At 45.2% G+C, this 19,179-nt stretch overlaps 1 protein-coding gene across 12 annotated transcripts in view; it reads right to left on the bottom strand.

Moving 5' to 3' along the window:
- The window catches only part of si (sucrase-isomaltase (alpha-glucosidase)), a 243,278-nt gene that overhangs the window by 163,286 nt on the left and 60,813 nt on the right, over window positions 1-19,179 (bottom strand). For all 12 annotated transcript variants that reach the window (XM_041216425.1, XM_041216411.1, XM_041216418.1 and 9 more), the window contains 2 exons: window positions 4,463-4,634; window positions 1,142-1,241 (listed from right to left, as the gene is read on the bottom strand). In XM_041216425.1, coding sequence (XP_041072359.1) covers window positions 1,142-1,241; window positions 4,463-4,634 — 272 coding nt within the window. The remainder of the gene's footprint in view (window positions 1-1,141; window positions 1,242-4,462; window positions 4,635-19,179) is intronic.

The following is a 19,179-nucleotide window of genomic DNA, read 5'->3' as shown; positions in this document are numbered from 1 at the left end:
CTGGCTGAGTAGAGGTAGAGGAAAGGGTCCCTAAACACACTTGATGGTATGGCCTTCTACAGAGAGTTGTCCTCCTCCTCCCTCTGGCACACAGTTTCCGCTCTCTGCCTCTGCATCTTAAGTCATGCTGCACCCCAAGAGGAACTGCAACTATTGCCCCCATCACTGAAAGCAGGCTTTCTGCTGACTAGCCTTCCAACTTCTCCGACCTTCTTAACAAAATTCAAACCTCTTCCTTGACAACCAAAAAGCTTCTGTCAACTCCAGAAACGCAGAACATGGTGCTTCCACTATCTTTGCAGCAGCAAAAGAAAGCCAAGAAAGCCACCTCAGCAGAAAGTTGAATGGAGATCCCTTTAGGGTATAATCCCTCAGGTTGCTGACACACTCCCAGCTGAAGATGTATTAAAATGGTACTTATAGGACTTGGAAAGCCCAAAATAGCAGATCAGCTACCAAATCAGCATCAGAGGCTAATATAAAAACAGAAAATGCTGGAAAACTCAGCAGGTCTGACAGTATCTGTGGAGAGAGAAACAGAGTTAATGTTTGGAGTCCGTATGACTCTTCTTCAGCATCAGAGGCTATTTGAAATCACAATCGATCCTGCCTGCATGTGTCCGGTGCACATGGGAGGCACAGCGCAGAACATGCTGGGAATAGTTGAAAGTGTTTTGGGTTTCTGTAGCACCAGCACCAATACAGGGCCAAATTATGTGGCCTTAATCTCTGACATCTTCCAGTTCTGAATGAAAGTTGATCAGCCTGAAACCTTTATCTTTCACCACAGCAGCTGTCTGGCTTGATAAATGTTTTCTGCTTTTCAGACAACATAATTTCCTTATTAAGCACAGAGACCTGACCCAGGACCAGCTAGCTATAAATACAAAAAAAAACAAAACTACAGAACCATGCCATGCATTCATATTTAACTACAATTAATTAAAATGCAATCTTGTAAGTATTCCGCTGAGTGTCTTTACATAGTTCAACATAAAATGCTGCAGTCATGCTGAACCTAAGAGATTCAATCAGCAATACTATGAAGTTTCTAAGGCTTTGCCCCTCCAACTCTCCACATGCTGAGTTCTTCCCTCTTGGCTAGTATCATCCCTTGTCATAGCCATTACAATAAGCTTACCCATTGCATTGCTATTCAGCAAAAAAACACCAAAGGCTAAGCCACTCTCCCCTTCCAGACACATAAAGAAAGTGTGATGTCCGTAGAGATTATGCATCCCCTGTTAAAGGAAAACAACAGCTTTAACTGTCTTGAGAGCACTTATATGATGCAACATTTATTGTATCAGTTACAATTTAATCTTTAGTCACACAGGTCTCAAATTGCTTGAGGCAGCAAGCTTAACAACAATTTGCACTCATATATTAACTTTTCGGAAACAAAACTTCTTGCTGTGGTTTCCAAGAATAATACAGGCACCAAGCAGAGTGCAAGATGAGGTTAGGTGCTGTTACAATTCAGGAACATTCTGGATCTTTTTCTTTTGACCAATTCCACAAGCATGCCCATGCTGCTAACAAACTGAAGAATAGTCAATGAGCAAATTATATACACATTGGTATAGCTGGCACAATTGGCAGCTCTTTGCTTAACCACCTTGACATTATATTTGGAAATTCCCTATGTAACCCCTTCCCTTTTCTCCTTTCAGACCTCTATTAAAATACTGCATCTTTAACTAAGCTTTTGGTCTAAACCTTTTTCCTGGCATCCAATTATTTCATTTCTGTGAAGCATTGTGCAACATTTTCTACAACAAAGGTACAATAAAAATGCAAGTTGTCATTATTTCTGTTGATGGACTGAATTTTTGAAGCGTCGGGCCAACTCTGGAGACCTTTGAAAATGGTGGGCAGGGCCCAAATGCAGAAGACCCACTCCATTTCCGGCAATTTCCATTTTTACTGGCACAAGAAAGGGGTGGGGCATGAATCATGCAGGCAGGCAATACAAACTCAGCAAGGTCATTTGAAATGAATACTGCATTCAATCAGCCCCATTTTCACTGTTCTAAGGGCCTTCAACTGCAATGTGGGAGTGGTAAATTTATGGGGAAAATGTAAATGGTCTTGCAGTGCAGATAGGGTTTCTTAAAGTGTACCATCTGAAGTTCTTTAAATCACTAGCCTTTCAATCATGAAAAAGGGGGCAGCTGCCAGAGTAAAAAAAAGTACTAGCTACTGATCTGTTTTGATTGACAATCCATTCTGGTGTAGCTTAGAAAAAAAGTTATGATCTGTTCCTACAGTTTCAATAGGGTTCACTGTTGAAATTTCCCAAGGCTAGCATTACAGCAAGTCCATTATGAATGCTGGGCTGAATTTCAAAAGTTCTAAAACCACTTATTTCAGCAGGGGGCTGAATTTACATTTTGATTACTAGTTTTAAGAGGCTACTAAAAGATTATCTGCCTTTGATGTGGTTACTGAGTAGAAGCTTGTTTGTTTTTATAACAGATTGACCATTTGAGGGGACTTAAAACATTTGAAAGGGCTTCATAAATTAGAAGTTGTTTTTCTATATCAAGTGTATATGATTGAGAGCTCTATTAGGCAGTTAGAAGTTTAATTTTTTTTCATCTTCACTCCTGAGGTCTGACAATAGTGGATGCTGGTTGAGTGGCTATGGAGGCATCATAGGGGTACGAAATGGAATGGGATTTTGAGAGGGTATGGATGGCTAGAATGCTTAACACCTTGTAAACCAATTGAGACCAAGTCTTAGCGAACTAAGGTGGGCCTTCTAACCAGCCCCCGTGTTCACCTCCAATCTGCTTTTGAGGTCAGCAAGCTTAACTCGATCCCGCCCCTGGAGCAAACATCATATGTGATGGGGCCCTTTATAATGAGGCAAGCCAATGAGTCTGGAACTTTCCCGACTTGAGCAATCCGCGTCAGTATCAAAACTCCAGCCCAACCAGTCTCATGTATAGTGAATAGCCAGTTATGTGAGGTATTGGAAAAGCATTACTGCTTGTTGCTGTGCATGAGCAGTCTTGAGAAGAAGAAAGGTGAGGGGAAATAGTAACATGATAATCATAGAAAAAAAATTAGGAAAAACAGCAAAACATGTCTGAGGCAAGTGTTTTAAAAAAAAGAAGCCATTTAAGTCCCTTGCTACTATGAGTCACCACTCCAGTGTTTTTTTTTGTAGTAACCATCATTCACCACCTCTACTTTAGTAGTGTTTAATAGTGTAAAGGATAAATGTTTACCAAGAGAATTAACTTGCTATTCTTTGAATATTGTCAACAATCTTTTAAATCTGCCATGAGGGGGCAGACTAGGCCTCAGTTTAACAGTTCCAACAATGTAGTACTTCTGCAGTCTTTCACTGGAATGGCAGCCAATCTTCTGGTTCTTGAGTTCTCTACCAAAGGCAGGTCCAACCCACAGCATCATGACCTCCACCATGGGTAGGGCAAGGAGGCGGGTCCTGAATCCATCCCAGCCGGCGTGGCAACTGCTTTTCTTGGCAACAATTTGATCCACACCAGCCATCAGCCAATGGAGTTAATCACCCCCTGCAACGAGTCTAAGTTGCTGTGGCAACATACATGCCTGTTGTAATCCAGAGTTATGAGTAGTAATGGTAAAGGCTCCAATTTCTTTCCATTACATGGCTGACCAGTAATCTCTCCTACTCTTATCATCTGCCATTGGCTTGCGTTGGAAGGATTTGCAGGTTGATACTCAACCTATTTGGCCATGTCATGAATGCACTTTAACCATGAAATCTTGGGGTGGGACTCAAACCCAGTGCTTCTGGCTCAGAGGCAGGGACACAGCCCATTGCATCACAGGACCTCCTTTAGCCTAGATACTTGGTGCTCAAAACTCTGAACTGGGGCTTAAGCCATAAACTTCTGAGGCAAATGCTGACATCACAGAGACTTCTGAAGTCTTATAATTTGTTTTTCAGTACATCAATGTCCATAGGGAAGGTGGTAGTATAGTGGTATTGTCACTGGACTAGTATTCCAGAGACCCCAGATAATGCTTGGGGCTCACCATGGCAGATAGTGTAATTTGAATTCAATAAAACATCTGGAATTAGAAGTCTGATGATGACAACAAAACCATTGCCACTTGTCATAAAAACCCATCCGGTTCACTAATATCCTTTAGGGAAGGAAATCTGCCTTTCTTACCTGGTCTGGCCTGCATGTGATTCCAGACCCACCGCAATGTGGTTGACTCTTAAAATGCCCTCTGAACAAGGGCAATTAGGGATGGGCAATAAATGCTGGTCAGTGATGCCAATGTCTCAATAAAGGAATAAAAAAAAATTACTTACATAATTCTAATTATACCGTGCAGTGGGACTGATAAATTGTTACAGCAGTAAAAAAAAATAAAACAGCAATGTAAAAAACATGGCAAGTGGAAACATCAGGTGGTATTATTTAAAAGTAAACTGACATTCAAATGGCTTTCATACCCCATTAGGAAATGCATCTCTGGTGAAGATAGGCCAGGTCTTCCAGTTAGTGTCATGACGATAGTGTTTATGAACATGCTCTCCTAGTCCATAAATGTTGTGACTGGGAAGTCTGGCAGTTATTTGCAAATACTGATCAGCAAACTGCAATGGTGCCACTGAAGTGTCAAACCTACAGACAGAAATACTATCATTCTTTTATTCTGCAAAAAGTACTACTTCAAACATCTGAATGGGAAAACGTATGCAAGTTTACAATAGACATGCATGCACACACACGCACATGCGCCCAAAATCACATGGTTGGCGAGCACACGTGAGCGTTGGATGTGGGTCAGCCGACAATACAGGAGACAGTTAAAGTTCCAACTGTCCCTGATTTTTCGTGGTCCATCCAACCTTACAGTTGGCAGATGGGCTTTACATTTTTGATGAAACCTCATCCAAGGGTGGGATGAGGTTTCCGTAATTAAATGAAAGAAAAATAAAAATCTATAGGCAGAATTTTAACATGTATATGTTCAGGAAACTGATTGTGATGCTTGGACATTTTTTTCGTGATTTTAAAATCTTTATTTAATTGTTTTGAAGTCTTCAGCTCCCGGAGGCATCTCTCTGCCTTCAGGGAGCTTTCATTCAGTGCTCGCCCATACTTACATCCTGCCCTCCTGCTGCCCCCACCCCAGCAGCAGTGTTGAGTATTTCAATGCATGCTTCACACTGCCTGGCTGGTAATTGGCCAGCCAGCGTGAAATCGCGGTCGTGGGCCAATTGCAGTCAGCGGTCCATTCCCTGGCAAATTCTGGACCCGCCATTCGTGCCCACCCGACGACCTAGAGAGTTGTTACTATCGTTTTAATTCTTCATAACCAAAATAAACCAACGATCTCACTCTCTCAATAAAGCAAATATTGTGAAAGATGTTACATTGAGCAATTTAAGATTTCATCAGTTCACATAACTTCTATTCAGAATGTTTTAATCCCATTTTCATATACATCTGATTGTAAAATTCAGTAGAGAGGGGATAAACGTAGCCCATAAGTGCCCTGTAAAATGGTCAACAGTGGTTTGATATGGCACTTCCAATCTCTTGCTCCGTGCACTATGACTTCTATAACTGATTACTAATTGGTGTTCATTAAATTAATGGTAATATTTAATTAGCCTGAGATAAATTATAGGTCAAAAAACAGGCTGGTTATATCGCTTTGTCACTAAATGTGATAAGTTGATACAATTTATTTTCAAAGTACAAACTCATTCTACATTTTTAAATTACATTCTGAGGTAGAGTTTCCGCTTCAGGCACAATTGGCAAATTGGGCACAAAATGAAACTGCACTGTTTTTCTGAAATAAAGTTATAGCTCAAATTTCTGTCCAAACTTGATTGTCTAATCACAAACATGCTCCAAAATTCAAGTGCATATCTCACATTTTTTGGGTGCTACAGGTCCCAAAATGCCATACCCACTTTGTGTGCGTGTCAAGCTAGATGTCATATTGATGAGGGTGTTAACATGCACACAGTGAACATCCAAAAGAAGTACACAGAGTAGCATATCATGATGTTAATCAACCTATAATGCTGTGTTGATGCCACACTGCCAATCTGGAGCTCAACATCCATTTAAACTTGTCTCTTAATTACATACGGCTGAACATGTGTTCAACAACAGGAAAGATGTCCCCAATTTAGAGGGATCAACTATTTCAGGTTAGTTAATGATTGATTGTGACTGGCTGTTGCTATGATTGCATGAGTGATTGGTGTTTTCTGGAGTTCTTTGAACTTGTTAAAATCTGCATGGTGTAGTGTGGCAGATGCTAAGGACTTGGTACTTCTGTTATTGTTGGGTTGTCTTTGAAGACATTGCGCGTCTCACCCTAGTAAGAGATCTGGCTGGGGGCAGAGATCTTTCCTTAAAGTACTTTTATTTACAGAACTAGCAATATACAAGATTACAGAACATCAGAACAAGAGATAATGCTCCTCTCTTAGAGAGATGAATGCGGAGAAACTGAGTAAAATCATCATTACACCACTCCTTATGCACATGCTCAGTAGCTATTATTATAGTAGTGTTACAGTTAACCCTTTACCCCACAGTCCTGACTTTAAGGCTTCTGCATAAACCAGTTGCTCACAGACGTAGTTGACGTTCCTCTTGGATTACAGCATGATCAGGAGAATGAACAGAGCCAAAACAAAGCAGAACAAGCTGCTAGAAGAGGGGGGAGGAGAAAAATGAGGAGGGCTCTCAGCAAAAGGTTAGATCTGCCCAGGGTCTTTGGGGTTGATTTTCCTACCTCAACCTCAGCAAGAAACAATGGGCGCATCGTTCCAGGTTTGTACTAAGTGTGGTAGCGGGCAGGTAAAACAATGTTTTACCAGTTGGCTGTGATGGCGGTTTTTGATGCCAGATTGTCCCAGACCCGCCACATTATTTATGCATTCCCGGGAAACACACTATTTCCATAGCAGGTGGGCTCTGATTTGCCTGCCCGCCATCACCTCACTACTTCACCATGCCGGGCGCCATATTTAAAGTCCAGCTGTGTGCTCACATCTCAGTGCTTCCTGGCCACGACTGCTGCAGGGAAGATGACCACAAAAGGCAAAAAAATTGCAGCCCCAGTTTCAGCGATGCTTCACTGGAATGCCTTTTGGATGCTGTGGAGTTGGGTGCCGGGATGTCCTCTACCCCACTCTGGCCCCAGGATGGGCAGCGACATGACCAACCAGGCTTGGGAGGTGGTGGCAGCTGTGGTCAGCACCAATGCCCTGCAAAAGAGGACAGCCACTCAGTGCCACTTCAGGATGAATGGTCTCATCCGTTCTGCCAGGTTAACATACTCTTCTCATCATTCTTTACTCACACACCCATCACACATCCACAGGGATCTCACAACTCAAGGGACAACACCACTAACTCTCACACACATCCTCACATCTCCATCGGTCTCATATCCTCTCGAGCTTGTGTCCTCATCCTGTCCCTGGCGCCGCTTACTACATAAACATTCCACACAGTGCTATGTGTCCTACTCTCACACACTTCATCTATTTTCATGCAGGAGAAGCCTGCTCACATCAGCGGGGAGAGGTCCCAGACAGGGGAGTGGATTGGCCCACATTAGGCCCCTCACCCACTTAAGAGGAGCGTGCCATCATGCTGACTGGTGAGGCTGTGGACCATGCCAGCGGCGACGGTGAGGTCAGCGGTGAACACTGCACCAGATTATCGCTTCATCAGCGCAACTGTGAGTGCTCTCTTTCCTGTTTTTGACTGTGCTGCCTTGTACTATTTAACTCTATTTTGGTTCACAGGGAGCTCTGCCAAGGGACCAACACCCTTAGCCAGCCAGTCCCTCAGCTCCATCCATGTCCTCATTTGTAGCCAAGAGGATTCCTCCTCCAGTGAAGAGGTGGAAATATGCAGCCCACACGACCCATCACCACAGAGGAGATGGAACAGCCGAGTGATTCTGGAGGAAGAAGTGTGTGTATGGCAAGGCCTTTCAAAGCTTCGTGCAAGCACTCTCCCTCACACGCGAATCCTTCACGTTTCATACTCATCTCAATGTCCTGAGCATTTTGAATGCTGCCTGTTGGGGTTCTTTCAGTTGTCCAACTGAGCTGGCCTGCATCTCCGCCTAACCCCTGATCACATTCCCATGCAACACATGATTTCACCATCCAGGACTTTCAATTTAGCAAGCATGGTCTTAATTCGGTTTTTCCTGCCCTCCCCCATCTTTTCCCTTCCCCCAGTCACCCATTTCCTTTCCCCCTTCACAGCTGGCGCTCCCCGGCATCACCTTCCACCTCCCCTCTGTAACTTACTGGCTATAACCCTTTTCCTTCGAGGATGTCCAGGTGAATGTGCACATTCCTTTCCTTCTTGAAAATCCCACCCCATCCACATTCACCTCCCTGAACTCCTCCTTCCCACTCCCAGCATCCGTGTCTGCCTCCCAGTCCCCACCAATCACCCTCGCCATCCCTTCTATCACTGCCGTCGAACCCTCACCCTACCGCCTTACTCTGCCCTCAGTCATTCTCCCCTATCCGTGCCCACCCTCAGTTCACTCCCAGGATGCTGATATGGACCCATCTGATCCTCCCGTGCATGTTCTCACCTGTACATAACCCCACTCCACACCCCTTACTCAACACTTACTCCCTCCCCTCTCTGCACCCCTTCATCCCCTTGGACACTTTCTCATCTCCGCACCCCTTCCTCCTCCTGGACACCCTCACATCTCCACACTCTTACCCTTGCATCTTCTACCCCCCTGACATCTACCTTCCCAGTTGCGGCCTTCTCCCCCATTACTCCCTCCTCCCCCAAAACTCCCTCCTTCTCCTTCCAACCCCCCTCCTTCAAAAACTTAATTCCCTCCCCTCCCAAACTCACCACCCCCCGACACCTTCATTCCCCCCCAACAAACCTTCCTCCATCTTGACACTTTCATTCCCCAACTCCCAGCCTCACCCCATCCTGACACCTTCATTCCCCCCTCCCAACCCCACCCCCCAAAGCCTCTTCCCAGCCAATCCTAGCATTTCCTCTTCCATCCCCTTGAATATCACCCATTATGAGCATCAATGGTGACTACCAACTTCCGTGCCCTGCTTCACAGCAGAGCCATATCCATGAGAATCCACCCAGCATGCCATGGGCATTCCTCCATTGTGCCATTGGTGTCGGGCTCCAGCAGCTTCTGCCCCTCGGATGTCCATGATGTGAGCAAAGCCCTGACGGATAAGTCCCGACTTCTGCATGTCACACTTGCCAAGATGTGTTGTACACCGGCATGCTTTCCCGCCGACGTGGACGGACAATCCAGTAGAGGGGCATATGGGGGGGGGGCGGTGTGGTGAGGATTCTGGCGGGTAGGCCTAATAATGATATGCTGATGTATTACAATGAGGTTTCCAATGTCCGACGGCGGGAAACACGGCCTGCCATCAGCGGGCTGAGTGGGCAATTGCGAACTGGTTTCATGCCGTCGTGAAACCGATCCAGCCATATTGTCCGCTCGTGCCACCAAACACACCCAATGCCGGCGGGCACAGAAAGTCCCAGCCAATGTGTCAGACGTCTTCATTTCAACAAGATACCCTCACTGAAATCTGTCAACTGTTGCAAACATAACTGCAACCTCAAAGCAGCTCAAAGATTATATTGCCAGTTACTATGAAGGTGAATATGGCCATCAACTTTTATGCATCAATGTCCTTCCAAACTTGAGCTGGAGATATTTGCACCGTTTCACAGTTTGCTGTCCATTGTTGCATAGAGGAGGTCACTGGGGGCCTCTCTTCAAAGAGACTTAACTATATTTCATTCTCACTTGTCAGAGAGCAGCAGAGAGCGAGTATGCAACTTTATCAGGATTACGGGTTTTCTCATGGTGCAGGGTGCCACTCACTGTGCGCACATTGCTTTCCAGGTGCTGAATGTCAACTTTGAGGTAAACCGCAACTGAAGTATTCCACTCTTTCAATCGTTGGCGGGTCTGCAACCATGTGTAGAGAATCATGCAGGTCAATGCCCAGGATCCTGGCAGCAATCATAATGCCTTAATTATGTGGCAGTCTGCTGTGCCATCAGTATGTGTGCTACCATAGCCAACCAAAGGATGGCTACTGAGTGACAGCTGACTGGTTCATGTCTCTGATGCCCAACTGCATATAATAAAAGCCAGGCTGCCATATGAATCATGATAGATCAGATGACTGGCATGTTGAAGCAATACTTCCACCTGCCTAGACCACTCTGACGGAATCCTGAAGTACTTAGCAGAGCAGGTATCAAGATTTGGGGTGGTCTGCTCCATGCTGCTCCTGTGGGGCAGTGCCTCAGCAATCCTTGTAATCTCTTGGAGGACAGATTGCTGAACTGATGTGACACCCTGCAAATCTCAGAATCACACAGTGCAGAAGAGGCCCTTCGGCCCATCGAGTCTGCACTGACACATGAGAAACACCTGACCTACCTACCTAATCCCATTTACCAGCACTTGGCCCATAGACTTGAATATTATCACGTGCCCAGTGCTCATCCAGGTACTTTTTAAAAGGATGTGAGGCAACACACCTCCACCACCCTTCCAGGCAGCGTATTCCAGACTGTCATCACCCTCTGGGTAAAAAAGATTTTCCTCACATCCCCCCTAAACATCCTGCCCCTCATCTTGAACTTATGTCCACTTGTGACTGACCCTTCAATTAAGGGGAACAGCTGCTCCCTATCCATCCTGTCCATGCCCCTCATAATCTTGTACACCGCGATCAGGCCGCTCCTCAATCTTCTCTGCTCCAATGAAAACAACACAAGTCTATCCAACCTCTCTTCATAACTTAAATGTTTAATCCCAGGCAACATCCTGGTATCTCCTCTGCACCCCCTCCAGTGCAATCACATCCTTCCTATAATGTGGCGACCAGAACTGCACACAGTACTCCAGCTGTGGCCTCACCAAGGTTCTATACAACTCCAATATAATCCCCCTACTTTTGTAATCCATACCTCGATTGATAAAGGCAAGTGTCCCATATGCCTTTTTCACCACCCACTAACATGCCCCTCTGATTTCAGAGATCTATGGATACACACGCCAAGGTCCCCTTGTTCCTCAGAACTTTCTAGTGCCATGCTGTTCATTGAATACTTCCTTGTCAAATTACTCCTTCCAAAGTGTATCACCTCACACTTTTCAGGGTTAAATTCCATCTGCCACTTATCTGCTCATTTGACCATCCCATCCATATCTTCCTGTAGCCCAAGACACTCGATATCACTGTTAACCGCCCGGCCAATCTTTGTGTCATCTGCAAACTTACTAATCCTACCCCCTACATAGTCATCTATGTCCTTTATATAATTGATGAATAATAGGGGACCCAGTACAGATCCCTGTGGTATGCCACTGGACATTGGCTTCCAGCCATTAAAGCATCCTTCTGTCATCACCTTCTGTCTCCTACAACTCAGCTAATTTGGAATCCACCTTATCAAATTACCCTGTATCCCATGTGCATTTGCCTTCTATAGAAGTCTCCCATGTGGGACCTTGTCAAAGGCTTTGCTGAAATCCATATAAACTACGTCAACTGCACCACCCTCATCTACACACTTGATCACCTTCTCAAAAAATTCAATCAAATTTGTTAGGCATGACCTCCCTCTGACAAAGCCATGCTGACTATCCCTGACCAAACCTTGCTTCTCCAAGTGGAGATAGATACTCTCCTTCAGAACTTGCTCCAATAGTTTCCCTACCACTGACTCACTGGCTTGTAGTTCCCTGGCTTATCTCTACAACCCTTCTTAAAAAGTGGAACCACATTAGCTGTTCTCCAGTCCTCTGGTATCTCCCCCGTGGCCAGAGAGGAATTAAAAATTTGGGTCAGAGCCCCTGCGATCTCCTCCCTCAACAGCCTGGGACACAAATTATCCGGACGTGGAGATTTGCCCACTTTTAAGCCTGCCAATACCTCCATTACCTTGTCACTCACTATCTCAATTTGCTTAAGAACCTTGCAGTCTCTCTCCCCGAGTGCGATACCTTCATCCACATTCTTTTGGGTGAAGACGGATGTGAAGTATTCGTGCAATACTTTACTGATGTTCTCTGGCTCCACCCATAGATTGCCCCCTTGGTCCCTAATGGGCCCTACTCTTTCCCTGGTTATCCTCTTCCCATTGATATACTTATACAATATCTTGGGATTTTCCCTACTTTTACCAGCCAGAGATTTCTCATATCCCCTCTTTGTTCTCCTAATTGCTTTCTTAAGCTCCACCCTGCACTTTCTGTACTCCATCAATGCCTCTGCTGATTTGCTTCCCTTGTACCTAAAAGCCTCTCTTTTCCTTCTCATCGTATCCTGAATATCTCTGGTCATCCATGGTTCTCTGGGCTTGTTACTCCTTCCTATCACCCTATAGGGAACATGTTGAGCCTGTACCCTTCCCATTTCCTTTTTGAACGCCCCCCCAGTGCTCCTCTGTAGATTTCCCCACAAGTTGCTGTTCCCAGTCTACCTTGGCCAGATCCTGCCTCATTTTACTAAAATCTGCTCTCCCCAATCCAAAGTCTCATCGAACACTGTAATGTACAGCCATGGTGGCAGCAGTCTGAGCTTGAATGACAACAAGCTAAACTTGCATGACAGAAGTTTCACCTTCCACTGCAGCACTCAGACATTGAGGGGTTTCTGCTTCTATTGTAATTGAAACTGAGACATCATCCATCAGATGTTGCATATTGGTAGAGTTGGCATCTGGACAGAATGGGCTCCAAGCTCCATGAAGTATTGGTGTCATACTCCTTGACAGTGATTTCAGACTTTTGGCAGACCTGCCAATGCAACAAGCATTTCAGTGTTCACACCATCAGCCTTTCTGTAGCCTGCCCCAACAAAGTGGGGTTACACTTGCTACTTTCCAGTCTGCAGGAACCCCTGAACCCATAGAAATGCATCCACTATTTCTAGAGTCAACTTCTTCAAAACTCTGTGATATCCATCTGGCCCAATGGATTTATCAACCTGCAGTCCAATTAATTTTTCTGAGTACCACGGGGGGAATCGTCCCAGAGTCGTACAAAGTGCGGTGGCAGTTGTGAAAAAAGACATTTTACCCGCTGGCCGCAATGGCGGTTTTCGTGCCGTAATGTCCCATTCCTGGCAAGTCCCACCTCATTAATAATTTATTCATGGGAAATACCGGATCGCTGGTGGGACGGCCTCTGATTCGCCCGCTCCCCTGTCACCTCAGGCCTTCGGTAATCCGGGTGCCATATTTAAAGGAAGCCCCTGCACAGAACTAGCTCTCTCTAAGGGTTTGGAAGCTGCCGCAAAATTATGGCTGCCAAAGGGAGGAAACATGCTGTGCCAAATTTAGTGATGCCACCCTTGGGCACCTACTGGACACAGGGCAGGCCTGCTGTGAAGTCCTCTACCATAACTCAGGGCGAAAACCTGCAAGCAAGGTCACCAATCCAGCATGGGAGTCAGTGTCAGCAGTAGTCAGCGTCAATGCCAGGCAAAAGAGGACAGCCACCCAATGCTGCAAGAGGTTGAATGATCTCCTCCGTTCCGCCAGGGTAAGTCACTCTTCTCATCACTCTCAACTCACGTAGTCACAAACCCATCACACATCCTCACTCACTGCCAGTTCAAGGGACATTACCATTCACCCTCTCTCACACACCTTCAACTGCTCTGCGGATTTTGTCCTCATCTTATCCATGGGACCACCATGACCCAAATATACCAGGTATCCTTCTCATCTGGCCTGACAGGACAAGCTGGCACACAACAAAAGGAAGAGGTGCAGACTGGTGGATGAATGACTGACATCAAGGTACTCACAGACTTTGAAAAGAAAGTGATCCAGCTGGCCAGCAATGATCTGGACTGTTCCTGTGCTGACGGTGAGGTCGGCTGTGCTCAACCAAGTGAGCAGTGCAACATCCATCAGACAACCATGCTGTGAGTGATTTGTCCTGTCTCACAGTCCCCTGCCATGCACTAATTATCTCTCTGCTTTTGCAGGCACATCTGGGAAGCAGCTGAGGAGGTCCACGAGCCAGATCCTTGACTCAAGCCCTGAAGACACCTCGGAAAAACAATCTGATGACTCCCTAATTGAAGACCCGTCACAGCCACTCACCCACACCCTCCACCAGCGCAGAGATACACCTCGGTGGGACCTGGTTCTAGAATAGTCTCAGGTTCACAATCTGGTGAGCACATTGCACAGTCTGTTCACAGTAGGTGGTGGCAAGGACTTCCCAGGTTTCAGCAGTCAGAGGACTGTTGGAATCCAGAAATCTGCTGAGTCTGAGTCAAATGAGGATCCTCTGGACTCGGTCATACCTCAGCTGCTGGAGTTGCAAAGGTAAGCTTGGGAGTATCAGGAAGGGATGTCTGCTGCACTCCTCAAGTTGCAAGGTACGATGGAGGAATTTGTCCACCTTCAGTATGAGGTGCTAGTGCTGGCATGCCAATGCAGTGAGGTCAACACTGGTAGGATGGAGGCTGCCATGGAGACCCAGGTCCAGGAGATCAGTTCTCCACTTATGCGCAGGTTGAACTCCATCACTGATGCCATTGTTGGCTTTCAACAGCGTAATCCAGAGACCCAAGGTAATGCTCTGGGGACCCAGGTTCAAATCCCACCACAGCAGATGGTGAAATTTGAATTCAATTAAAATCTGGAATTAAAAATCTAATGGCCATGGACTTATGGTCGATTGTTGTAAAAACCCATCTGGTTTACTAACATCCTTTAGGGAAGGAAATCTGCAACCTTACCTGGTCTGTGACTTCAGACTCACAGCAATGCAGCTGATTCTTAAACACCCTCTGAAATGGCCTAGCAAGCCACTCAGTTGTATCAAACCACTAAAAAGTCACAAAGGGTTGAAACCAGATGGATCACCCAGCATCGACCTAGGCACCAGAAATGACAATGGCAAACTCAGCCCTGTTGACCCTGCAAAGTTTTCCTTACTAACATCTGGGGTCTTGTGCCAAAATTGTCAAGCAGCAGCCTGACATAGTCATACTCACAAAATCATACCGTACAGACAACGTTCCAGACACCACCATCACCATTCCTGGGTATGTCCTGTCCCATCGGCAGGACAGGCCCAGCAGAGGTGGCCGCATAGTGGTATGCAGTTGGGAGGGTGTGGCCCTAGGAGTCCTCAACATCAACTCCAGACCTCATGAAGTCTCATGGCATCAGGTCAAACATGGGCAAGGAAACCTCTTGTTGAATACCATGTACCGCCCTCCCTCAGCTGATGAATCAGTGCCCTTCCATGTTGAACACCATTTGCTGGAAGCACTGAGGATGGCAAGGGCGCAGGATGTACTCTGAGTGCAGGACTTCAATGTCCATCAGCAAGAGTGGCTCCGAAGCATCACTACTGACCAGGCCGGTCAAGTCTTAAAAGAAATAGCTGCTAGACTGGATCAACGGCAGGTGGTGGGAGAAACAACACGATGAAAGAACATACTTGACCTTATCCTCACCAACCTGCTTGCTGCAGATGCATCTGTCCATGACAGCATCGGTAGGAGTGACCACCACATAGTCCTCCTTGTGAAGACAAAGTCCCGTCTTCACATTGAGGATACCCTCCATTGTATTGTGTGGCACTACCACGGTGCGAAATGGGATAGATTTCGAACAGATTTAGCAACTCAAGACTGGGCAACCATGAGGCGCTGTGGGCCATCAGCAGTTGCAGAACTGTACTCAATCACAATCTGTAATCTCATGGCCCAGCATATCCCCCAACTTTACCATTACCATCAAGCCAGGGGATAAATTCTGGTTCAATGAGGAGTGCAAGAGGGCATGGCAGGAGCAGCACCAGGCATATCTAAAAATGAGGTGTCAACCTGGTGAAGCTACTACAACACAAGACTACTTGCAGTGCCTAACTGCATAAGCAGCAAGTGATAGGGATAAGCAATTCCACAACCAACGGATCAGATCTAAGCTCTACAGTCCTGCCACATCCAGCCATGAATGGTGGTGGACAATTAGACAACTCACTGGAGGAGTAGGCTCCAGAAATATCCCCATCCTCAATGATGGGGGAGCCCAGCACATCAGTGCGAAAGATAAGGCTGAAGCATTTGCAACATCTTCAGCCAGAAGTGCTGAGTGGATTATCCATCTTGGCCTCCTCCAGATGCCCCCAGCATCAAAGATGCCAGTCTTCAGCCAATGCGGTTCACTCCACTTGATATCAAGAAATGACTAAAAGCACTGGATGCTGCAAAGGCTTTAGGCCCTGACAATATTCCAGCAATAATACTGAAGACTTGTACTCCAGAACTTGCCATGCCCTTAGCCAAGCTGTTCCAGTAGAGCTACAACACTGGCATCTATCCAGCAATGTGGAAAATTGCCCAGGTATGTCCTGTACACAAAAAGCAGGATAAATCCAACCCCGCCAATTACCGCCATATCAATCTACTCTCGACCATCAGTAGAGTGATGGGAGTGGTCATCAACAGTGCTATTGAGCAGCACTTGCTCAGCAATAACCTGCTTACTGGCACGAAGGTTGAGTTCCGCCAGGGCCACTCAGCTCCTGACCTCATTACAGCCTTAGTTCAAACATGGACAAAAGAGCTGAACTCCAGAGGTGAGGTGAATGTGATTGCCCTTGACATCAAGTCCGCATTTGACCAAGTGCAGCATGAAGGAACCCTGGCAAAACTGGAGTCAATGAGAATCAGGGGGAAAACTCTCTGCTGGTTGGAGACCTACCTAGTACAAAGGAAAATGGTTGTGGATGTTGGAGGTCAGTCATCTCAGCTCCAGGACATCGCTACATCAGGGTAGTGTCCTAGGCCGAACCATCTTCAGTTGCTTTATTAATGACCACCCCTCCATCATAATGTCAGAAGTGGGTATGTTTGCTGATTGCATAATGTTCAGCACCATTTGCGACTCTTCAGATACTGAAGCAGTCCATGTCCAAATGCAGCAAGACTTGGGCAACGTCCAGGCTTGGGCTGTTAAGTGGCGAGTAACATTCACGCCACACGAGTGCCAGGCAATGACCATCTCCAATAAGAGAGAATCTAACCATCGCCCCATGATATTGAATGACATTACTATTGCTGAATACCCCACTATCAACACCCTGGGGTTACCATTGACTAGAAACTGAACTGGACTAGCCATATAAATAGTGTGGCTACAAGAGCAGGTCACAGGGTAGGAATCCTGTGTGGAGTAACTCAACTCCTGTCTCTCCACCATCTACAAGGCACAAGTCAGGAGTGTGATGGAATACTCTCCACTTGCCTCCACTTGCAGCTCCAACAACACTCAAGAAGCTTGACATTATCCAAGACAAAGCAGACCACTTGATAGTTTGTGAATGGTGTGCCAATCACTCCTTCCAGCGCCGTCACACAATAGCAACAGTGTATACCATCTACAAGATGCACTTCAAGAACTCACCAAGGCTTCTTAGACAGCATCTTTCAAACCCACGACCACTACTATCCAGAAGGGCAAGGGCAGCAGATACATGGGAACACTGCCTGGATGTTCCCCTCCAAGCCGCTCACCATACTGGCTTGGAAATATATTGCTGTTCCTTCACTGTCCCTGGGTCAAAATCCTGGAGGTTCATAAGGTTGCCATTGCATTATTGGAAAATCATGGAGTCCACTCCCATGTTGTGACATCATTGAATACTTCTCAGATCAAAAGTAGCTGCAGGACAAGTTCCAGGCACCTTATCCAACCTCAGTGCACGTGTTATTTAAGAAATGCAGGTTGTCCTTAAGGAGTGCAGGCTAGCTGGTCCTTCATAATTTTGGACTCTCTGCTGAGGCATGGAAACCACTCAACAGTGCATTTAGCTCTCGCTGCATGCTACAATCATATTAATTAGTAGGTAGTATAAAGTTGGTCTGTTGTCAGCATTGGAAGTAGCAGTCATGGGTTAATCATGCACTGGGGTTAGCAAAATTAACCCTGAAAATTTTCCATATGCGCCATGTAATGGATTAACTTATTAGAATGTTTGCTATTTTTAATTTTCATTTAAATATATTCATTGATGTATTTAAAAGTGGTAACCTTGTTCAGTTTTGCGAATATCACAAAAAATAAGCATTATAAGATTGTTTAATCCTCTAATTATGAGCAACTTGAATTTAAATCACTGGAAATGATTTAAAAATTTATACTGAACCATTTATTAGTTAGCTTCTTAATAAATTAAATATATTTAATATTTAAAAGCTTCTAAAATGTGTCGCCTGTGTGCCTAATGATCAAGCTCAGGTTGAAAACCCTCCTTGGATGACTGCAAATGAGTGCAATAGATGGAAACATGGCAGTTTCATTATTTTGATCTGGAAGAATGGTACGTTTTGTAGGCTGGGCCTGCTTAAACCAGCATTAAAGATTGTAGAAACTTGATATAGGATTCCTCGATCTTTTATGCTGTTTTGATAGATTTCAGCCAGATTGTGCTGATAACCTAGAGGAAACTCTAGGCCATGTGGCAATTCTAATCTGTTCAGAAAGATTCACATCCCTCAACTTTGGCACAATGGATGCATTTCTAAGATTTCTGATAAGTGAATGATTGTTAATACCACATAAAATGTTATGGTGGTTATTTTAAACAAAGTTAGGCTTTGTAAATATACACAAGATTACCCTTTGGAATTTATGGTCTAGTACCTTTTCATAAAGCTTGCATCAGAAGTGCATTAGAAAGATACTACTAAATAGCCTGCTCATTAACCTATCCTACCTAAAAAGGATTCTATGTTACAGAAAGAGTGAGAACAGCTTACAATGCCACATTGAAGAATAGTGATGGAAAATAATATTGATGAGCCCCAGGATTTAGAGCTCTACATTACTGAGAGTTTAACAGAACTGAAGCTGTTTATGATTCCAGAAAAAAAGCTTGAAAGATATGATCTAATTTTTAATATGCTCGGGGTGTACGGTTGAGTTGATTGGGTGCTTGGAGATTCTGATTATGGTGCTGCATCACATGAATTGACAAATAATAAGGTTCAAGCAAGGCCAGTGACTGGGACAAATTTGTTTCTCTGAGTGTACATGTGCTGAGTTCACAGGAAAATGAATGGACATGAGAAATTATTCATAAGGAATTGCGAGACAATATACAAAA

Source organism: Carcharodon carcharias, chromosome 2, assembly GCF_017639515.1.
Source record: "Carcharodon carcharias isolate sCarCar2 chromosome 2, sCarCar2.pri, whole genome shotgun sequence".
Lineage (NCBI taxonomy): Eukaryota > Metazoa > Chordata > Chondrichthyes > Lamniformes > Lamnidae > Carcharodon > Carcharodon carcharias.
Note: the sequence above shows the minus strand (reverse complement) of the source record. Positions and strands in the feature narration are given on the sequence as shown.